General features: G+C 36.9%; 1 protein-coding gene and 1 long non-coding RNA gene across 11 annotated transcripts in view; one reads left to right on the top strand and one right to left on the bottom strand.

Moving 5' to 3' along the window:
* Positions 1 to 24,631, top strand: part of LOC126874826 (cAMP-specific 3',5'-cyclic phosphodiesterase-like) — a 175,011-nt gene that overhangs the window by 99,282 nt on the left and 51,098 nt on the right. Inside the window, exons 1-2 of one of the 10 annotated variants that reach the window (XM_050637278.1) lie at positions 4,966 to 5,270; positions 18,674 to 19,510. The exons of 8 other annotated variants lie outside the window; for them this stretch is intronic. In XM_050637278.1, coding sequence (XP_050493235.1) covers positions 19,290 to 19,510 — 221 coding nt within the window. In that variant the 5' untranslated portion in view covers positions 4,966 to 5,270; positions 18,674 to 19,289. Of the gene's footprint in view, positions 1 to 4,965; positions 5,271 to 18,673; positions 19,511 to 24,631 lie in introns of those variants that run through there. One more of the 10 variants, XM_050637279.1, reaches the window with a different exon arrangement.
* On the bottom strand, positions 1,211 to 4,800 carry LOC126874873 (uncharacterized). Its single transcript, XR_007693072.1, has 3 exons — positions 4,586 to 4,800; positions 3,859 to 3,949; positions 1,211 to 3,773 (listed from the first exon to the last, which is right to left on the bottom strand). It is a non-coding gene; the product is annotated as an uncharacterized LOC126874873 (long non-coding RNA).

Below are 24,631 nucleotides of genomic sequence, written 5' to 3'. Positions count from 1 at the left end.
AACGTAATGTGTCACGGGATTGATTTTGCCCGAGAGTAAATTATTTTCGGACTGGTTTGTCTTAGAGCGGATTATTTCGGGATTGGTTTATTTCAGTGTGAATTATTCTCAGACTATTTTTATCCCTGGTGAAGTATTTTGAGGTTATTCCGATTCAGTGTGATTTATTTTCGGACTAACTTGGATCCAGCGTCAAGTATTTCTCAATTATTTCCATTTAGCGTTAAGCATTTTGGAATTTTCATTACCCCGAACTATTCCGGTATTGATTTATATCACAATTAATTATTCGCAGATTATTCGAATTTAGCGTGAAGCGTTTTGAGATTATGTTGATTTAGCCCGGAGTATATCGCGATTAATTTCATTTCCTGTAAATTAACTTAATCTTGTACCGGTTTATTTTCCTGTGAAATTCGTTTCTTCTAAAATTTGCGAAATCTTCTACGCTGAAGTACGTCGTTTCATTTCGCAAGTTTTGCGGCTAGTTTCATCAGCAATCGAACGACGACCTGCTCCATCCGACCCGTAAATATTTCAAATATCATTCTTTGCCACGATTGTTCTCAACGTACACGAGAGAGCAATTTAAACTTTGAATTAGAAATGCAAAAATCAAAAATACTATACGTTGTTATCTCTATACTCAGAGGTAAGATCAGAATAGTTATTATTTTATCGAATGGATAAATCTACCACACCGTTCTGAGTCAAAAAAACCTTTATCGCACGCGCTTACAAAAATTAAGGATAAAAACAAAAAGGCATCCTAAGCCTATCGATTAAATCTATCGATTGTAACTAGGATCATCCTCTAGTTGCTATTTCTTATAACTAACGCATCTGCATATGGATGGCGAGCACGAACTCACCTTGTCATTTTCAAACAATATATTTAATAAAAAAAAAATTTTTTTTAAGGACTAAAACCAGCTTGCAAGGACGAATGAAATTAATTAGGCTAATGTATCATTCGTACATAATTGTTGGCTCGTGTTTCGATCACGAAATAACCATTAACCGTTCTTTGGAATAAATTGTTCGATTGTTATTGCCAGTTCGACAAATGCGTCCTACAAAATTAGAAAAATGAAACGAGATCTCATGATCAATCTCAGATTATGTATCAAGAGGCTCGTTTGCCACACAAGTAAGTCATTTCCATTCGCGAGTGTTTCTCAAACGTTTCAATTTGTATCGTTTCTCGTGATTCTGTTTCTCGAGTGTCATTTCCGCTTAAGTCGACGCAGCAGAACTCACCGATTAACGTTCGCGGCCAGCCGTAATTCGTAAATGGAGAGAACGAAATATTTATCGTGTGTAAATAAAAAGATTCTAAGAGAGCGAAAGGAAGAAGAGAAAGTTGGGACGAGGAGACAAATGTAGCAAAATATGAGACGCGCGAGGAAAAGTTAGGAAAGTTAGAAAAAGGGGAATAAAGCGAGAAAGTAAAAGGTGTGTCAGCGAAGACTATAACAGGCTACGTTAAATTGCTGGTTTAATTTCCAATTATAAAGTAATTGTTCTTTGGAATTAATTCTGACGTTATAATGTCTGTGGAATGAATAAATTACGGCAATTTATCGTACGAATTTCTTAGAATTTTTAGAAACGAGAATCAGATATCGATCAGAGTTAACCGTTGTACAACCGTTGAAGAATGAAAATCAATTCTGTGAAATATTCCAAATATAGTCGGCAGAATAGATCGTGTTGGATCGGTGATTTAATTCCAAATTATGGCGGCAATAATTATACTTTGGATTAAATTTCTTCGAATTTTTGGAAACGAAGAAGATCGATAAATCAATGACCGGAATTAACTGTTGCACAATAAGAAAAATGGAAATTAGTTTTGCGAAATATTGCAAACACAAAGTACGGAATGACTATTAAGAAATACTATATTCCGATTTATGAAGATTTATTCTTGCGATTTATTATTCTAATTTATGAGCAGATTGGACTCGAGTTGAAACAAAGTATAAATTATTTCGTGTTATCAAGTGTTTCTTCAAATATATCTATACATATCGAGTTACTGATTGTTGGATCAAACGTTTTTTCAAGAAATTCCATGTTTTTATACATCCTGCTCGTTCCTCGCAAGCTATCGAGTGATCATTTACGTTTATCTTGGCGTCCGCTCGTCACGTTTTCTCGTACGAAGCTCGTTTATTCATTTCCTTTACTTTTCCCATTTACAGAAAGCGACGAACAAACGTAGAAGGTTGATTTAGCGTCCGGCTTGAAATATTATCTTCCGTATTCTTGGCCTTCGATTATTTTCGGCAATAATCGATAGTCTGTCTATAATTTCCAATCTTTTTCTCGATTTATTCGCCAGCGGAAAGTCATCGACTCTGAACTGGATAGTTCGAGCTTGAAATATTTCAACCTTTATACCACGTTCTTCGAAACTTAAATTCACGTTTCGCAACGAACTTCCTGCAATAAATGTCTAGCGATTTAGAATTTAAAGAGAGCGAGAGAATTTTTATTACGATTCGACAATTTTGTTAGAATATCGTAGGGACATTTAGAACGAAACGAAGGATCTGTATAAATCAATTAGAAAATAGATTACTCTTTTTCTTTTTAGCGTAGAAAATAATTATCGTCCTTCTTTACACTCTCAAAGTAATCTGTTTTCCATATCCAATGGATCTAGCCTTACAAACAGGTCAACGAATGAATAGACATTTTTTAACTTTAACCTTTAACGATCGATGATCGAACGTGAAAATAAATTCAACGTCATCTGCAACTGGCAAATTTTGATCTACATTTTCTTTAGCGTCTTTGTGCCGGTTATCAGAGAATTTTTTAAATTTGATTATTTATTTATTTCCGTTCCGTTTAATATTCTACAGGGGACTTTAGGAACACTGGGCGAGCCAACAGATTTGATTTCCGTGGCTTTAGTTCTGAAATCCAATTGTCCTCGTCTAAAATTGGTGTTTTTATACAGAAATGATGTTTCTCGGTAAGTCGAGGCTTTCCGAGGGATTCCCCCATTTCTGTCCCAAGAACATTTCTTCCTCGTCCATGTCGCAGTATTTTTACGTTTTTTTCGTCAGCTTCGTCCACTGTGCCGCTTTCACGATTTTCCCTAACTCTCTGAGAATCCTTCGTTACAATAATACGACACCACAGTGTACATATACTTAACTTTTACTTTATTCCGCTTTATTTTCTTTCTCTTCGACAACTTTCCTCCATATTTTACACGTCCTTGGGGGCGAAACAGTTACGTCAAGAATAATAACGCGATAAATGTTCATGTCCATGTTAAAAATGTTAACGAGAACTTGCTTATCATTGTACAGTATACACTGTGATAGAAATTGTACTAAAGTCCCTTGTAGAATAGTAAACGGAACAGGAATAAATAAATAATTAAACTTTTTAAAATCATCCGATCAGCAGCACAAAGATACTAAAGAAAAACTAGTAAAAATTTGCCACTTACAAATGACGTTGAATTTATTTTCACGTTCGATTATCGACCGTTAAAATATTCATTTTTGATAACTTCGTCTTTCAGACTTCGATAAATTACAGTGCAAGTTATTACGTTACCGTAGTCGCTATTGGAAAGCCATCTCTAAAAGATTCATGTACAGTTTAACACATATCACTGACGCCTACAGTCCATTCCATATACGATTCCACGATTCCATAATAAGAGTAGTCCAACATGTTCCTTTACAATCGCTTTTTCTTTCAAATTTCAACGAATCACAGTCCAAACCATTATGTTACTCTGGCTACTATAAAAAAAAGGAAAACCACGTTTCTACGAGATTAATACGTAGCATAGTCCAAGACATGTCACCAAAACTTATAGTTACATACGATTCCATGATAAGAGTAGTCCAACATGTTCCTTTTCAACCGCTTCTTCTTTCAAATTTCAACGAATCATAGTTACCAAACCATTATGTTACTCTAGCCACTATAAAAAAGGAAAACCAAGTTTCTACGAGATTAATACGTAGCATAGTCCAAGACATGTCACCAAAACTTATAGTTACATACGATCCCATGATAAGAGTAGTCCAACATGTTCCTTTTCAATCGCTTCTTCTTTCAACGAATCATAGTTACCAAATCATTATGTTACTCTAGCCACTATAAAAAAGGAAAACCAAGTTTCTACGAGATTAATACGTAGCATAGTACAAGACATGTCACCAAAACTTATAGTTACATACAATTCCGTGATAAGAGTAGTCCAACATGTTCCTTTTCAACCGCTTCTTCTTTCAAATTTCAACGAATCATAGTTACCAAACCATTATGTTACTCTGGCTACTATAAAAAAAGGAAAACCACGTTTCTACGAGATTAATACGTAGCATAGTCCAAGACATGTCACCAAAACTTATAGTTACATACGATTCCATGATAAGAGTAGTCCAACATGTTCCTTTTCAATCGCTTCTTCTTTCAAATTTCAACGAATCATAGTTACCAAACCATTATGTTACTCTAGCCATTATAAAAAAAGGAAAACCACGTTTCTACGAGATTAATACGTAGCATAGTCCAAGACATGTCACCAAAACTTATAGTTACATACGATTCCATGATAAGAGTAGTCCAACATGTTCCTTTACAATCGCTTCTTCCTTCAAGTTTCAACAAACCATATACGAAGTTATAGGTTACCGTAGTCATCGTGAAAAATTGGTCTCGATAAGTTTGATACGCATACTCGAACGTGTACACGATACTGTAAGTCCTCGAGCAAAACCAGGATGATAAAAAAGATTCCACGAGTAAAAGATCAAACGAAAGCCAGCATCAAAGAGTGGGAGAAAGAGGGACAGACACAAGTGGTGGTTCTCGGCGCGCAAGTTTCCCGCGCAAATCGCGCCCCTTCCCCTAAGCCTGGCGGTGAAATCTCGGCGAAAGCAGATCAGCCTGGCCAGTTGGACGTCGCGACGAACACGAGGTATCCGACAACGCCAGTGCACCCAGCGTTCCCGTCACGTGAATCAAACGCTCCGTTTCCGCTTCCTGTGTACGCGTAACGCGCCTCCATACGACATTCGATCGACCGATCAAGCGTGTTCGATCGATCCGCGCCACGTACAGTCGTCCTTGAAACTGTCCCTGCTGCTTTGGATCGCGCGAACGACGCAGTTTCCAATTGATTTTCAACCGCCTTCCAAGCAACCTCGCGGTCATTCCGTGATCAACGAGCCTGACGGGGACACGGTTGATCGTGCAGCGAAGCTCGCTAACGTTCACGTTGCGCGATGGTGTGATCTTTTTCTTACGGTGGTGTTTTGCTTGGGACGTGTGAAAGATGAAGATGGGGGATTTCGGGGATTTCGGGATTTGCCAAATGGCTTTCTAACGCGATCTTTTCGATTTTCGAGGTCGTGTTACGTCCTATTTATGGGATTTGATAACGCGAACTGGATCTAGGTTTGAGGATTTTCTATCTTTTTTCTTTTTCTTTTTTCTTCTTCGTAACAAGGACGAGAATGATGTTCTATGGCAGAATCGGGTATTGAGAGAGAGAGAGATTGATATTTAATTTGATTTTCAGTGACTTTGGAGTGTCGTATTTATGGAGTTTGATAACGCGAACTGGATTTCAGTTGGCAGATTCTTCGTTCTTTCGTTTGTAGAAAGGACGAGAATGGTTTCGTAGATGAAAGTTAGCAATTAGCGGAATAGAGGAGATTGATTTTTCTTGCGGTTCTCGTGATTTCGAAGATCCTGCTGATGATATCTATGCATGATCGAAAAGATTCGGATAACGGAGATTGGATCTAGGTTATTCGAGAATCTGCAATCTTCTTTTTATAGGAAACGTGGGAATGATTTTGTGCATCAAGCTAAAAATACAAGTTTCTCATTTTTCGGATATTAGAAATTGCGTTATACTATTCACGCGAGTTTGATGACGTGGACTGGATTTTCGCTGTTTGAACAATTATTCGAAGAAATTTGATTTGATTTTTCTGCTTTTGAAGGTTGTATCACGGTATCTGTAGGAATAAATTTAGATTGTTCGAAGATCTGCAATTTTTCATACGAAGAACGAAGACCGTGTTGTATTTTGCAACGCATCGTCGCGTTATTTCAGAACGTTCAAGTCGTTATTTATAAATTGAGCAGGCTATCTACAAACGTGCTATAGTTTATTTGGAATGATCTTTGGCGAACTATAATACCATTGACTACTTCAAAATTAGCCCAGGTTTTTTCGTATCAATGATCATCGACTATTACGTAATTAGGAAAAAATTGGTCAAGAAACGATTAGAAAATTAACATTCGTGACATTAATATCCTGCAGGATATTATGCTACTACAGACATGAGAAATTTGATCGTCTGATAATTACCAATTGGAAATCCCTATTTGTAGAGATTGATCAGTCAATCAATCATGATTGGAGATGCTCTGTTTGTACAGACCGAATAGCGTAGATGTGAACGTAATATCGTTGGATCGACATTTGACGAAATGCTACGTTTACCATTTTCAGAATTATCGAACGTATCCTAGGTCAGATTTCTTTCTGTATGTGAATCGATGAACACTACGACGATGGAATTTGCTTTATATTCTCGCCAACCTGTACAATTAACACATTTGTTAATCATAATCTCTTTCCATCGGTAATATTTGGTAATTTAATATTTTCATCGATAAACGCGCCATTCAATTAATTTACATCGAATTACTTCGATTTAATTCAACGAGTTCAAATTTTTGGAAAATTTGTTCGAACGTACAAATGAGATATCCTTTGTTTCGCGCGTTTCCTGGTAACATAATATCATTGAAAATGTTCCAATATTTATCATCCGAAATTTCGTCATTCATTCTCGCGTCCTATAGAATCGATAGTCGATTTCCACTCTAAATGTCTTTTATAGTTTCTGCGTATGCTTTCAGATCTCTTGCAAACATTAGCAACGCTAACATAATGTTGATGTTTCGTAACGGTGCTAGGAAATTTTCAAAACGCGGAACTATAACGCGCGTAATACGTTCGTAAATGTATACGAGCGTCGCGACACTTTCTCGAATCTCTGTATCTAATACATCGATAAAATTCAGGTCGTGCAGCGTATCTACGTAGATGTTGGAAATAAAATTTTCAGTGAGAGAATTGGCCAATACCTGTTGGAAACGAAACGGCCGTAGAACAGAGTAGAATATCGTTGCTGGAAAAACATATGCGGAACAATGGTCTAAATTCGAGGGAACGGCGGATTTTCGCAATAGCCAAACAGGTTTCATAAATATGCAACGAACGCGACCTGAAACAGCGTTGAATATTTATAATCATATGCGTGGCGTTCTTTCTTTCTTTCTCGTTCGAATTGCTATCAAATATGCATTCGCTGCACGCGCATTAACATTCATATCTGTCGTTACATAAATCGAGAGAGAGAGAGAGAGAGAGAAAATAAAAGTAGCGCTGCACGGAGTGAGAAAATGCAGCGAAAGGTTAAAAACATCGTTAAACGTACATAAATAATGAAAGGTATAACGCGCTGAGTTAAACTTTCGCAAAATTCACACATTATGCAGCATCGAGAGAGATCGAACGTGCAGTGGCTACAAGCAGAATTTTTATGCGCGTACTTAGTCTCCCATCAAGCGTTTTTCCTCTTATTTGTTCTGATTTTTATACAAATTTAACATTCAAGATAACAAAGTCGCAATATCTGTTACATTTTTCTAATTTATTTAATTTATTACAATTGGATCGGACTAATTGGTATGTAAATGAAATAATAGCGATGTATAGTGTAATAATGATATCGTAGAGATACTATAATAGTATTCAGTGATACAAATGTTAATTTTTGTAGCCACTATATACGCAGAATCGAAAAATAACATCCGATTTCGATGGCTGAACATTGAAAGGTGATTCGCGTAAATTTCAAAGGTTTCAGGATTATTAAACAGAAATTTCGCAGAGTTTATGGGAATATGTGCTGTATTTTTGGAATTTCCGACACGATCTGCGTAATAAATGCTTTCGCAGATGGCACGGATTTAATATCAAAGCTCTTTCGAATTATTCTAACCCAGTTCTCAATTTTTCGTGTAAATTCCACTGATGCAATTTTTCTTTTTGCTTTTGGTTATTTTATTCTATGCTCTCGAATGAATTTTAGATTTTATGAACTTTTTCGTACCGCAATTTCGATGTTGTGGAAGGCTGTGACAAGGTTGCTGTTGAAATCGCATGAATTTCGGCAAAATATCGTCGAGTTTCGTAAAATTGTACAAAGTTTTTCAAAAGTTAATCACATCGTCTTTAAAACAGCGCACAAGTTCTTATAATTGCGCGCAGCTTTGAATATCTCGTTGAAATTGCGCAATGTCTGACACAATTTCGTCAATTTTCGCACAAATCGAGGAAAACGAAGCGTGCGCGTGCGCGCAAACATTTGGCACGGTGCTGTAAAATTTTCTAGCTATTTCTGTGAATTTCTATAAATTTTTACAAAATTTTAAGAAGATCCTCAAAATTCTAGAAAATTTGTGATTTTTATAAAACTCGACAAATTTCTGCAAAACATTCAGACATTTCATATCTTTACGAAATTCTACGGATTCCTATAAAATTTTAAGTAATTTCGCAAAATCCCGCCAACTTTTCTACTTCCATAAAATTCTAAGAATTTCGGCAAAATGTCCCGAAATTCTACGTAATTTCAGAAAGTCGTGGCAAGGTAATCAAACTTCAGGCAGATATTGCCAAATTCCGTGAAAATCTTCCACTATTTCATCCAGTTTCGTGCAATTACAGCCGACTTTTGCCTGACATTCCAAGAAGTCCACGAAAATTCTGTGTCATCTGCGTTAAAGCATTCCAACGGGCTCGATCTCGATTGATCGTCGGAACGCGGATACGAGTCCTGGTGCTTTATGGTCGCACGACTGGTTAGACCGGGTCGTCAATTGCGGCCGAAATTAATCGACGGCCATGGAATCCGTGTACATCGGTGAAAATGTCGTAACGTAACTGTCGACTGCATCAGGTTCGATACGTAGCGAAATTCGCTTGGCCACTCGGTATAATTACACTTTGCGGCTCTTTCTCTGAGATTTGCTGCTTCGCGGATCAAATATAATTCGCAGCTAGTCCTTTCGAGCAAGAAATTCATTTTTCTTCGAAATTTCCGTAACTTTCGTGGGATTTTTCATCCAGCAGTCTCTTCGAGAAGCCGTTTAACGAATCTTTTCGAAATTCTTGTTTCCACGAGCCTTTCGATGAATTTTTCACAGTTTGTTAATTTCTTCCGATAAATATCTTGCGATTTCGACGTTCATTTTCCGATTAACTTCAAATTTGTTTAACATAATAATAGCAGTCCGGTCTCGCTACTGTGCTAATGAAATTTCAAAACGTTTTACGCAACGCAGAAAATATGGACATAATCGTTGTCCATGTGTAACTGTTCAAATGTTGTTGTACGGTGAAATTCAGGTATCGCGCGTCACACAGTAGGTCGTGAAAATAAATGAGAGGAGCAGAGATGTACCGGGTTATTGAATGTTATTGGGTTATTAAATTACCGCTGTTGATGAATGGGAAAGGGGAATTTTATTAGATTGCGAAATCGTGCGACAGAGTTGCTGATTTAAGCGAGTATCTTTGGTTAAATTGCCGAATTAATTACGATCGAGTATAGATAAACGAAGAATTAAACGGACCGAGTGTCACAAAATCTGCATGTATGTTAAACTCGTTCATTTTTTTTTATTGCCAAGGACGAAACTCGAAAATTTAATATATTTGATAATGATATCTCGAGTTTCATTTATGAGCAGAGAGAGAGAGAGAGAGAGAGAGAGAGAGAGAGAGAGAGAGATAATTGCCGACGAGCGAAAATGATTTCAGGAAAAGTTTTATCGAGATTGGTGGATAAACAAGAGGGAAGTTGGTTGTGAATTATTTTTGATTGGCGCAAGTGGAAAAATATATTCGTACCGTGCACTTTTCGGTAGCTCGAATTTATCATGATAAAGCAAAATTACGTTGGCGTACTGACCAGAAAAGCACGCGTGTTAAACTACAAAAAGCAATGAAAAATTCGTGTAGAATCGTGCTCGTTTGTCAATGTTGCCCTGATTCTCGGTTTCCTTAGCAATATATGAACAATACATACGATTTCTTTCTCTTTCTTAGCAGTAGACGAAAAACGTTTCGTCACCGGCCTAATTTTCATTGCAACGATCGATATTTTTCGAGTGTTCAAGAAACGTATAAGTTTAATTGCAAAGTTAATTCTAAAATAACGCCGAAATCAAAGAGAAATACAATTTCTTTCGAATGATATCTTTTTCACGAGAAATAATTATTTGTCTCTCTTGCCTCGTAAACAGAGGGAAAAATAAGAAAGACAACGGTCGTAGGAGACAGGTTGGATTTTAGATATTTCAGGAGAACACTAGCTTCGATCCAATACACGAAGTTTCACGGCGAAGATGGTGATGAAATTGGTATAGGAACAGGTTTCAGTATCTCGAAGCATTATCAGCCTGTGTTCAGAGCACTCTTGCGGTACTCCAATCCCCCTAATCTCTGGCTCCCCTATCAGATTTATCGTGCGTTAGGCGAGTCGTTTATCGGTCGACCGTGGCGTCAAGTTAATGACAACGTCGTGTTTCGTCACTGTTCCCAGCTTGAATGTTCTCACGACTGACCATAGTTCGTCGTTAAGTTGGTTCGTGAGTCATTTCACTTAACGGCGAAGTTACAATTTTTCTTAATTAATTAAGTGTTTGAACGAGTGTTCCAATGAAGTTTCAAACGAACTTCTCGACCGGTTTCTTCCGTCTATTCTGCTGCAGTTTTGTGTAATTTATCGACTTTGAATCTTTCTCGCTCAGCTTTATGTTAAGCGGAACGTTTATTAAAATTGCGATTGAATTTTCCAACGAGGTTTTCGAATAACCTGGTTTTCTCGGTCCAAGTTCCATTGAATTCCTCAGTGAACGTCGAATCTTCGCCATAGTCTTCGGATAAATTGCAGATTGGTGTTTTTGTTTAAGTCGTTGGCGAATCGTGGCTTGAAAATTCCGTCGAATTTCGCGGCACAATTTTACAAAATTCTAGAAATTTCGCGAAATTCCGCGAGATTGCTACGAATTAAGGAAAATTCCGCGGAATTTATGGAAACTCGATGAAATTCTTCTAATTCTACCTGATTTATCGCGCGTCTCTTATTTCTCTTTACAAAATTCCAAGAAATCCTCCCACGAATTTTCCACCAAATTTTTCCTCCCAATCGTTTCCCCAGCAAATATTTCCGCGGAAGTAACGAGTTGATCGATGGATCCATTTTGTAAGTTCGCGATGGCTGATACGAGCCATTGAATCGGATTAAAGGATAATCGAACTGTCGAAACTTTGGCACTGCTTCTCTGGTGTTTAAACGGAAAACGCCGATACGCAAGTTTGACCTAATTTTCTATAACAAAATGTGTCTGCTCGACGAGAGATGGCAAAGTGAGAAAGATGATGTAAGAGAAGCTTATGGTTTCAACTACGGACGGTCTAAGCGAAGACTCGAAACGAGACTTTCGATAGGTTTGCGCGATTCGATTTGAAATTAACTCGAGGAAAGATCGAACGTTTCCGCAAATTTATTTCGTGATATTAGATACGATGTTAGAGTAAATTATTGTAATATCGTTATATTATTAAATTATTAGTATTCTATTATTAGTATATATTTTTGTTCAGTATATAGCGTTTTAATGGTAATTTAATCTAGCAAGGAAGAAATTTGGCATTTTATCAAATTTCTTGCACAATCGTCTGATATCTTAGCTACACGGACGAGTGAAACGTTATCAGAATGGTTAAGGTTAAGAGCTGATATCGGCAAGATTTCGGCGCGTGCACGTTTATCGTGCCTTGGGATACTTGAAGTTCGTATCTAAAAGACAGATTTCGTATTATTTTGGCGGATAAAAATTGTGAAATTACGAATTAATTCGCTTTTTTTCTGGACTCGATATTCGACGAGAAAAAATTTGTAATTTGGAAAGTGTGAAAATTTAAGAATTAACCAGTTTGATGATTCAACAACTTAATCATTTATTAGCGAGATCATTGGAAATGTCGCAATAATTATGCCTGCTCTTGGACCATTGTACATTTTCTATATACTTGATTTTTCACGATATTTCAATTTTCTTTCGCGAACATAACAAATATTCGAATAATATTCATTCAAGTGTCATTTGTGGATAACGAGAATTCTATGTTAGATAAATTTTCGAAGCTCTGGCTGGCCGCGAAATACTAATAGATCATGCTCATTATGTAATTCTAGTTGGCGGCGATATAACTTCACAAAGCACCTGACCCACTGTTGCTTCCTACTACATACTTGTTGGCAATTCTTGAGTAAATATCCGAGAAAATATTGCTTCCGTTTCTCGAATTAGAATTTTACCTAATTTCTGAATTTCATTAGCTCTTCGCTAATTTAGAAACGACAACATTTTGTTTACTATATTTCCTACATATCTTTTTGCGACCACGATAATTAAATAATCATTTACACATGGAATTTGCTTTGCTATACTCGCTATTCATTTTTCTATCGATACCAATAACTATACTTGAGCGAATATTTTTAATAATCCCTATATCTATTGCAAGAATAAAATTAATTTTATCGGTCATCGTAACGTCAGTGAAAATATATTGCAAAATTCAAGAACACATCGTCGATGCATACCAATTGACACAAAATTACACGGCAAATTTCTTTTCGTTAAACCTATTTTACACTAGTTAACAAAAAAAAAAAAAAGACAATTGAAGAGCCATTTAATTCATTGAAATTCGTTCAATTCGTTTCGTTGGTTGAAAAGAAAAAAGAAAGAAAACTGGACGCAGAAGTACCATTATGAGTGTCGTGTATCTTTGAATAATCGGAAATAGATTTAAACGCGTTTGTACGTCGATATCGAACGATCGTGAAAAATAGTCCGAGAAGATTCCTCTTGAATTACGTCAATAGTGAGAAAGGTCAGCCTTCTCTTGTTCTCTCCCTGGTTTCCCTTGGATGCAGAAAGAAACGCGTTACGAGATGATTTTGTAATCGATCGAACCGTAGCGGAAGCCTCGATTCCTTTTTACTGGCGATCCAGCAACCGGCTCCTCGAGGACAGCCGATTGCGTTACGAATTCCTTACGTAAAGAATTTCGTGGACAATCCTTGAAGCGTATTAACACGGTTTTTTTATTCCGTTCCGAATTTTATCAGTCGTGTACTTACTTGCTACTTAATTTTCGCCGCGAATAACTTGATTTATTTAATTCGAGTTTTTGGAGAGTCGTCACTTTCTTAGTAATCATGATATTCAGTGATGGAAATACGATAATATTTACGTCATCAATCACCGTTACTCACGGAATTCTTTTGCACGAGAAAATAGACGAAGGAGGACAAAAGGAGAGAGAATTTTTAGAAAAAATTGGTGACGATGTACGGACAGATATAACGAAAGGTTGGCGAGTTATCTTTGTGGAGGAAATCGACAGATTTATTGGACGAAAGGTGAATGCATTTTTGCTGACTGAGCAATTTCGGCTATTTTGATGGATAGCTTTAAAAAACCGAAGGAAAATAGAAGACGATTTTGGGGGAAATCGATAATTTCTATGGAGGAATAAATGTAAATAAATATTTGTGAGAAAAAAAGCTGATAGAAATTAATGGATTGTAAAGGTTCGATGAAAATAGATTTGTTTGCAGTAACTGGAGATTGGAACTGTTTGATAAATAGTTGAGAAGAAGGAAAAATAAACAACGGACTAAAGACAATAGAAAAATACAAAAACGATGTTGTTTTAGTTTCCATTATTTCGTTTGAGAAGACTTGTAATCTTCAGACCGTGAAATCAGAATTGTTTAAAAAACTACGTTTCTTATGTATTTCTACAAAACATATCTGTTTTCCGAGTAAGATTGACGGATATTAATTGAACGTCGTGCTGTTGAAACCGATTGAAAAGGCTATTGAAAATTTCCTACTCTTTGATCGTAAACATCACCTTCGATGGAAGTAAAACATTTTCACTTTAATTTACTCGCTTTATCCCGACCTCTTTATAAAAATTCAACGAATTGCTCTTTTCCATTTTCACGTTCTCTCATAAATAAAAGTGAAACGTTTCCACTTTAATTTATTCGCTCTATCTCCACCTCTCCGATTCCCTGAAAATTACCGCGTGTGTAATAATTCGATTAATTACTCCCTTTGATTTTTATGTTCTTTCATAAATTTCAAAAGGCTCGCGCCTGTTCAATCTGTCTGTTGAAAGGGCCACGCGTTTTATCCGTTAGCTGTTCACACCGCGCGAAATTTCCATGAAAATAGACACGTACAGCACGTATAACACGTACGTACGAATTCACAGGCCACTGAATTAACGGTATCCAACAGAGCTTCGATCATTGAAATCGCTGTATCGTGCAGTTCCATATAGACGATACTATCGAGAAGTTTATCCACAGATTTTTTCATAGAAATAGCTGCGTATGTGTACAAATATTTATGGAGTTTGCTTTTGTTAACGTGTACTGTTTATAACGATAACTTTTTTTATTGTAACAAAATTTCCATTTATTCAGAATCGTCTATTTTTTTTTCCTTTTTCTTCGTTGAAAGAAAAAACGATAGAAATAGCGTCTGAAGCTTCTTAAGGACGTACGAATCGAATGTAAATTAAATTTGCATACGATAAATAAATATACAATAAGTTGAAGAATGAAAATGTTGTTATTCGATGTTAAAAATTCGTTGATCCATCGATCGATGATTCCATGTTTACGCGAGTTCGTTGCTTACGCTGGTTTCTATTCTCGATTTATTTTTTTCCACTCGAAATTCCACTCGAAACTTCTTCGAAAACAAATGCACTGGGTAACATGGTTGAATACCGGTTTTCCCTGGCCATCGGAAGTTAATTTTATCGTATGTGAAACCAGTTGCTGGAATGCGTTGTATATTGTTGTCTGTTTACGTGTACATTTCCGACAGTTTGATAAAAAAGTATCGACCAGCTCGAGACCATCGGCTGTTTAACTTTAGCAGGCTATTGTAGATGAAATTAGGCCTTCGTGCATTATCGAAGAAGCAAGAAATTAATGTTCGTTTCGCAAGCTATTCGCTCGTTATTGTTATACGAACCAGTCGTGCTGTATTTTAAATTCGTTTTGCGAAATTATATCATATATTACGATCACCCGTTGTATTTTCCAATTCCTTTCCAACGAGAGAAATTTTTTAATCGAATAGAATTTTTGGGAATACGAAACTTTATTCAGAAATAATATAAATCTTAGGGAATCTGCTATTTTACGACAACTAACTTGCGATAACTACATTTATGAGAAATTTCAATCTACAGAAACGCTCGTAATTTACATAATGTTTCAATTTTCCACTCGCCACCCCATGTTACCCGGAAAAACTTTACGCCACCCGATTTACATGGAGGAAACAGTACGTAAATGTGAATTTGCGTAAACACCGGCAGTTTAATAAGAACTGTTCGAAGTATAGTGAGTTGGAAGTATACAGGGTGGTTGGTAACTGGTGGTACAAGCGGAAAGGGGATGATTCTACGCGAAAAAAGAAGTCGAAAATATAGAATAAAAATTTGTCGTTCGAGGCTTTGTTTTCGAGAAAATCGACTTTGAATTTGCGCTCGGTACGCGTCCGGTACGTTATAGCGGATCTCACTGTAGATCGCTCTCGCGATGGAAAAATTAAAAAAAAAATTTTTTATTTACCAACTACCAACTACCCTGTATACTTTTGCGCGTTGCAACACACCTTAAACGCGTAAACATCCATAGTCCAACCAGTGATACTTTCTTCCACGTAACAAATACAATAATCCGCATTCTAATGGGTGCAAACATAATCAAAGTTTGGTCGAACTATCTGTTCGACTATCTATACGGCGAGGCTCTGTTCCGAATTCGAAATAAGGCAGAACAAAGAAAGTTTGTCCCCTCGTACAATACGAACGCCGCGCGCGATATTTCTCGGCTTCTCCGGTTTCACCGAAACACGCAGCTCCCGCCGAGAATACGATACTCTTCTGCGTCGTTGTTACACGTCACAAAACTACGGAAGCTTTGACATTCGTTCTAGAATATCAGAGTGGCATTTATGACACGACAAAGTGGAATCTTCTCTTCGATCGTTTCTTTCTTTAAATTGTAAACGTAACTTCGATTTTCTGCTTATTCAACGGTATTTAAATTTATTATCAATTCCGCGGATATATCGTAAGGAAGAAAAAACAAATTTCGCCCGATTTAAAAAGGTTTACGTTTCGTTCAAACTTTCATCGTACTTTTAATTTCGTATTTCAATTTCATTTACTGCTTCGTCTTAACTTTTTATTTTCTAAATTCCTCGCAGCAAAGTTTTAAATCACGGTTGGCGCGTCATAATAATTTCTTTGAAACCTTCTTCTGGATGATTTTTTTTCAGCAAGAGTATCATCTCATCGTTAAAATCGACGATTTACAGGGCAGTTTGTTTAACTTAAAAGCTGAAAATTCTTGATTTATCGCGGACAATATGCAAACGTATTTAGTTTTCAAAATTGCTACTTGCATGGCGAAGGACCTTCGTTAAATTTAGGAATCGAAAGCTGGCGAATGACAACGTTTCGATTTAGTATCGTAGCATCGTTTGGCAGATAACGAGACTCTTTGCCAACGAAGCTTTGGATTAATTAGTTTCATTTAGTCAAGCTGTCCCAGTTAGCCCATCAGGCCGCTGCTGCAAAATTGCCTCGTTGTTCAGTAATGAATAAATATTTCGTTCAAAATGATAGAAAAATCTGATAGATATAAATACAGAAGAAAATTAATTTTCATTGCGTCAAATTGATGGAGTTATCGTCGTAACATTAAACGTGTTGAATGAATTGTTTGTAACTTCAACAAAATTCCTAAAGCTTTTAAGAAATTTCTGAAGATTTCCAAAGTTGGTCTAGCTCTTCACAAGTATCGTAATATTTACGAATGGATATCAAGTATATAGTTACGATATACAGGGTGGTTGGTAACTGGTGGTACAAGCGGAAAGAGGGTGATTCTACGCGAAAAAAGAAGTCGAAAATATAGAATAAAAAAATTTTTTTAATTTTTCCATCGAGAGAACGATCTACAGTGAGATCCATTATAACGTACCGCACGCGTACCGAGCGAAAACAAAGCCTCGAACGAAAAATTTTTATTCTATATTTTCGACTTCTTTTTTCGCCTAGAATCACCCCCTTTCCGTTTGTATCACCAGTTACCAACCACCCTGTATAAGTAAAAGGAGAAGGCAAGAAGAAGGATAACTGGTTCTTTAGAATCGCGATTTGATAGCAAAAAAAAAAAAAAAAAAAAGAAAAGGAGTCAAACTATCTCTCTCATAAATCATAAATCTGTAGATACAATGAACAAACAACAAAGACGAAAGAGATACGTTGCTTTGCGTATAAGACAGTTTGAGAAAGGCAACTGGCTCGTTGAAAACGCGATTTGATAGCGGCAAAGGGGACTAAATTGCCTCGTTTCCATAAAAGTAGAGCGGCCGGATGATTTTCAAATGACGGCAATTTCATCGACAATCTGAAATTCAGACGACACGCAATTTGTAGAAGCGTCGCGGCGCCCGCTCGTCTTTTCAACAGACTGGCTTTTGAAATTCAATCGTTCTAATGAAGTCTCCGCGTGAGTAAACAAAAATTCAAGTTGCTCCTTGTTTGCTACCTCCAGCCTGAATAACAAGAAGATTGAACCTGATTTCGTCTCAGCGTTTGTTCCACCGTTCTTTTCTCTTCCTTCAACTGTTCCGTATTTGGTCTTCATTCGATGTATCGTTAAATAGAACGATGTTCTATGTAGATGTAGAACGATTGTTGCCGAGTTTCGATCGTTACAAGTCGCTGTTTAGGAAACGGTATCCTACGGGATTGAAAACCTTTCTTCGTCGTCGTCATGCTGATGATGGGCAAGTTTTAGTCCTGATCGAGCAAGCTTTGGTTTCCAGTCGATTAAAGGAGTTTAGAGGTCAGATAGTTCTTAGTAATTGCAAGAAATGTAGGTGTTTCCATGGTTTGTCTGATGACTATTTTATGGGTTTTGTAGATACAGCGTGGAATGTCCTCGTTAAAAGAAGATTCTGATACTTTTGTTCAAAAACATGTTCAGTTCGGCAATTCTGAACAAATGAGTTTTAAACAGTGGAATCTTCTTCGGAAGAGTACACTAAAAAGTGCTTTAGTTTTCTTTAAAAGAGCGAGGAATATGCCTCTGCTAAAAAGTTAGAACGTCACGGTTGCCGTGAGAGTTCATATTTCACTCATATTTAGTTTCAACGAGAATTCCATAGTTAGAAGATTGCCTCAGTTTTCTTTAAAGAAGAAACGCGCCTCTGCTGAGAAGTTAGAGCGCTAGAAGTTAGCGTAACAGCTCATTTCTTACGAATAAACAATCTTAGCTAGGGAGTAGAACTGAAACTTCAATTTCGGTCTTAGTACTCTGGCCAGTAGTTCTATAAGATTTAAAATAACATTGGGGTGCGAAAATAAAAAATGCATGCTGCGACGTTATTAAATCTTTCATACCTTTCGTACCAGGTGTTTCAACATCTTGAGAATTACTACGATTCAGACAATTCAGTGATATCCTCTGTGAGAACCGTGTCTGTGAAAGTGTATAGTCAACCATGAATCGTTAATGACGTGCCAAGTGAATTTAAAAGAACATCTACGAAATAAAAGTTCGATCAACAAGTGCATCACCACACAGGCCTCGCTATAAAGTGTTCTTCGCAGACTTTGCGATACGAATAATTCCCCAATTGAATAACTAAAAAAGGGAATCGAGAATAGGAACGCATTGAAACAAATGTATATAAGACGCTAAACCTTAACCTAACTTCACATGTCAAAACCGACCGTGTCTCTTAATTCAGTCACAGTAATCAGGCTGTGTGTCTCCTAACGATCCCATAATCGTTTCAACCCACTGTACTTCAAGAACGAAAGCTCCCACAGTTAATGACACCTACGAAGAGCCAAGATTTACATCCATGAGGACGTACATCGCCTAATTATACCACTTCGATCATCTATAACCACTTGCTGAACCGACTGTAAGACTATTTACCACCTGCCATGATCCAAAACGGAAGAGACCAAGCGAGCAACGAGTTGATATGTGGTTGAAGGCGCACAGCAAGAGGATCTAACGATGTCTGGGTCTAGCGGAGGCTTAATGGACTCCCCAACGTCCACTGGCGGCCTAAAAAGATGCGGCGGTGGAATGAGTTCCCCGTCCCTGGCCGGTGGAGGGGTTATAACGATGTCTGCAGGGCTTCCTCGCACTCGATCTGCTTGCGCTCTGCGAATGCGACCGTCCAGGAAGGCTGTGTTCTGGGAACAGTGCCTCGAGTCATCGCCAAAGAGAGACTTGTAAGTGGACGATGATTATCACAGTTGCTAACCTGTCGAATCGAGATCGATGTTCGGATTAGAAGCTTCTAGAGACACACTAGAGACTTTCTAGAATCTACGCAAATAGCTGTTGATGAGCAGACTGTGGATTCTAGGGACTTTGGAGGGGTGGTTTCTAGAGACTGCGTAAATCACTGCTGATTAGTAGATTTTTGGTGCTAGGGACTTTCGCAAGACTCCCTAGAGTCGATGATTATCACAGCTGCTAACCTGTCGAATCGAGATCGATGTTCGGATTAGAAGCTTCTAGAGACACACTAGAGACTTTCTAGAATCTACGTAAATAGCTGTTGATGAGCAGACTGTGGATTCTAGGGACTTTGGAAGGGTGGTTTCTAGAGACTGCGTAAATCACTGCTGATGAGTAGATTTTTGGTGCTAGGGACTTTCGCGAGACTCCCTAGAGTCGATGTAAATCATCGCTGATGAACCGATTACCGATTTTGACACGTTTATGCAAAATTCGAAGATGCACAACGGTATATCCACATTGTATCGAAGTATACAAAATATTAAAAATATACTACTTAATAGTACGAATATAACTAGTTAAAATTGCGTATCGAGGATTTTAATGCTATTCATACTATTGAATAGTGTAAGCACGACGAAGCTGGGGAAATTGTTCAATATGGTTTGGAAATTTTTGCCACTAATATACCGTTGGGAGATTAGACGTGCTTAGCCTTTGAGATTATGTACGTTAGGAAACTGAGTTTAGAGACTGTAATGGCAGAACTAATATTATTAATTTTCTTGCAGTACACGAGGCATTTAAGCTTTGGAAGGATTTAGCCGATGATGGGCGAAAGAGGATGAGATAAATTATAAATTTGTTGATTATCGAGATTCATTATTCAGTTAGTAGAGTTTAGTTCTCTGAAAGGTTCGGTTGTAGAAAATTCAGTCTATAGATTATCATAAATAGGCTAAAGTGCTTAGTAGGAAGTTTTTTTTCTAGAAATTTAATCTAGGGACTTTGCAAAGTGTAATCAATTCTAGGAAACTGAACTAGGCAATGTTGTCTATGAATTAATATTACTAATCGAATACTTGACACGAAACGCAATTCAAAATAATCCCTAAGTAGACAAATCTATAGAAATGCTAAAAAAATTACGAAATTGATAGACTTACGATCGATAAAAGCCTGATCGTGTGCAAATGATTCCGTGAATCGAGATTAGGAAGCTCAATCAGAGATTCCAATTGTCTTTTACTTGTTTCTTAACTATTCATAGTAAAGCGAATGTCTCAATGCGAATAAAAGGATTCAAAAAGTCGCAATATGAGACGGAGTTCAAGAAAATTTTTCAAAGAACACTTAGGTAAAGATTCCGAGATATCTATGAGGATTTACTATATTTTCTCGGATCCATTCGTTGATCCAGATTAAGGCACATAGATCGATCAATATCGGAAACGTTTATTTATCGATCATCGAAAGTTAACGTAACAAGCGCGATCGACTTTTCGCAATTAATTGCTTTATAATTCGCATTAACTCGCGGATAACGAGGCACTGATGAACGATCGTTGGAAGACGATTAAGCTTGATCTAATTTTGATCAACGACTCTTGAAGGCTGATTGGATTATAATTGACGCTAATTTTTCATCCAAAATGTTACAAAACGATATTCACACGAAGTTTACTCGATTAGATAAATCGATAATCCCACGGTGATAAAGATACTCAATTTGTCGCGATCGTAATCGCTGTTATCTTAACAGATGTTTTGGAAAGTACGAGTTAAATGTAATTTTATGGTATAAAACAACACGTTTACATTATGTAAGAAATATCGATTGCGATCAATGTTACTTAGATAGCGCTTTATCGATTTTTCTAATACACAAATTGAATTTCCAACGAAATCGAACTTATTAAAATAATATTTTAATAAATTTTAATGAAAATCATCTTATCGATCAAGGTGTTATTCTTAGATCTTTGAGTTGTATTTTTTCATACTTTTTAAATAACAACGTAGTTTTTGGAGAAAAAACACACCCAGGATCGGGTCCAAAATATTCGGAATTACGCAAAAACGGATTGAAATAATTGGCTAATGTTCAAAGAATCGATTCACGAATGCTTACTAGTCGCTCGCTTATCGGACTGATGTATCTGCATAATGAATCAGGCGAATGACTGTCACGTATGATACATAAATCTGCGCGTTGGAAGTAAGCCAGAACCTCATTCAGATTTGCACGATCTTGCCTTTCTAAATCTGTTTCGTTTCCGTTTGTTTGCAAAATAAATAAATTCAAAATATGAAAACAATTTTGTAAATATTTGTACATTGCCTAAATTATCAGTCTTCTACGATATTCTTAGCGCAATAAAATTGATAAATTTCTGCAAAGTCAAATTTTAGTCAATTTCGAATGCATAGCGGCGATCGATGATTTAAACGATTTTACTCGAATACAGTTTAATCTTCGGAAAAGTCTTTCCCTTCATTTGTCCTGAATGAAATGGAAATTGCGACTGATTCGTTAATCACGCTTCCATTAAAACCAGCTTCACCGTGCAATCGAATTATTGTCTTCGATTAATCAAACGCTATCATTCGAAAATGAGATTTTCACCTGCGCAGAATTAAAACCGGCTTGAATTCTTTTATCACTACAACTGTAATTTGAAAGATGAGGACAGTGCGTAATCGAGGTGAAATAATATTCTCATTTTTCACTCTCTTTAGCAGTCGAATATAAGATAACAATTTTTTGAATTAACTTAATTTTTAGAAATATATTTAGAATACTTTTGGAAATTCTATATAATACTTCTGACCGATTCTATTTATATTGACACGATCGTTAAAATATATTTATACATTTATTCTAAAATAATTTATATAATTTACTGTCCATACATTTATTTTATTTCGAAAGGAAATTTCGATTTATCTTAAATTAATTACAAAGACGAAGAGAGTTGTTCGAAGCTTACGTAACGGAACGGCTTAGCTCGTCCGTCAATCATATCCCAGATTTCCTAGATTCGAATCAGAAAGTAATTTTACCTCGCCGATCTGGTGACACAACATCGACAAATGATACGTTACTCAGAAAGGAAGATAAAAATTGGAATGCAAAGATAGCGATTATCTTTTGCAGAAAAATAATAATAAAAATATTCACGCATGAAGAATACTCTACGTAACGTAATATATATACAGTATTTTTGAAAAAATCGCAATTGCAGTCTGAAGTATTTTTGTGTAACATATATTTAAGAAAAATCTATTTTTCAATTTTTCTCTCTTGATTTTAATTTTTATTTCGAAATTCTTCGTCCTCCTACATGGAAAATCTCCTACATGGAAAATAAACCGCTGTAAACAGTTTTAATTAGAGATTCACGAGGAAAATGAAGATAGAAAAGACGTTGCGAGCGTCCAAGTGTTGTTCGCTATGAAACATGCCTTTTTGTAGGCTGACCCAGTTGAGATTCTTTTTAAAAAAAAACGATTTTCCTTTTTTTGCTCTTTTTTCGGCACTTTGCTGCTTCCTGCCCTCTCTTGTTTCTCATCGTCCACATTTTTTGTTTCTGACCTCTTCTTCTATTTCTTTTTTCGAAAATGTGCCCGCCCTCGAAATTGCACTCCTTTCTAAATTTCCAGCGTTTACGGGACAAGTAAAATAAAAATATAAGATGGATGAAAAATGGTTTTGGGCGTGAACAAAGGAGAAATATTTTTTGAAAGGAAAATATCAGAAGAGCTCGATAATATGGATAAATATAATTTATCAGTTTTTAATATCTAAGAAATAGGTTATGTACACCCTTAACAAACCTAAGGCCCCGCCATAAACTCAATCTTATTGAAACCATTAATTCTGCAAATATTTTCGGTTTATAGTCGATACTTGAAAGGTCCTTAGGTTTATTGTTCGCTCTTAGAAATTACAAAACAGCTGGTAATTATACAGGGTGGTTGGTAACTGGTGGTACAAGCGGAAAGGGGGTGATTCTACGCGAAAAAAGAAGTCGAAAATATAGAATAACAATTTTTCGTTCGAGGCTTTGTTTTCGAGAAAATCGACTTTGAATTTTCGCTCGGTACGCGTGCGGATCGATCGATTCGCGGTGTCGATTCTTAGAATCGTAACGGGAATTTACGTCTCCCGTTGACGCGCTTCCTCTCGATCGCGTCTCCCCACGATCGGTCGAAAATACAAATACTTTAAGAATTTGATGCACGGTACATATGGATTTTATTTTTAAATATGTCCGTGTATAGCGAAAAATGGATCAAAAATTTATAAACACGCATATATGTATACGTTTCAATTCAAACAGTATCTTCCACTGTAAAAATGTTCGTTCTAAAATTTTCACTGTACAACAATCTTGCAACGTAGGAGTAACCTCCTAACACGAAGAAACCCAAAACCAGTAAATTCGAAAAGTTATAAAACTTGGGGGATACGTAGAGAATATATAGGTACGTGTCACGCACTCTGTTCTGCTGCCCAAATTCACTCTAAGTAGGTGAAATTGACCCCTGAAGATCCGGCTGTAACATTGATAAATTCTCTACCAAACGAGAGTAATAATTAAAAGAAGTAACTTTTGTCTGAGAACTTTTCCCCCATCTCTTACAGACAGCGAGTTACGACGTGAAATGGGAAAATAGCCGGATCTTCAGGGATGTGTTTCATCCCCTTGGAGGGAATTTGGTCGGCGAAAGAAAATTGCGTAATACATGCCTATATATCCTCTACAAATCCCTAAAGTTTCATAATGTTCGGGGACCTTCCCTCGTAATTAAAAAACAAACTTGCAAAGAGAAACTGGCGAGAATGCAGAGGAAGCTAGATAGAATATTCACAGCGATCTAATCCAACCTAACGTCTGCTAGCTTCTGTCCAGCATTTACAAACATCAAAAATCGTTTCTGTGGTAAAGGCACGACCGGTATTTACCGTGCTGAGCAGTCGTGGCACGCGTTGACCCAGAAACCATCCCCTGGTCTCATCAATTTCGCGAGCCTGGCACCGATTCAGCCGCTCGAATCGAATAAATACGGATAAGCCTGGGGATTCTTGCCACGGATCGAGGCGT

Source organism: Bombus huntii, chromosome 16, assembly GCF_024542735.1.
Source record: "Bombus huntii isolate Logan2020A chromosome 16, iyBomHunt1.1, whole genome shotgun sequence".
In the NCBI taxonomy this organism is placed as follows: Eukaryota; Metazoa; Arthropoda; class Insecta; order Hymenoptera; family Apidae; genus Bombus; species Bombus huntii.
This window is presented reverse-complemented; position numbering and strand designations above follow the sequence as displayed.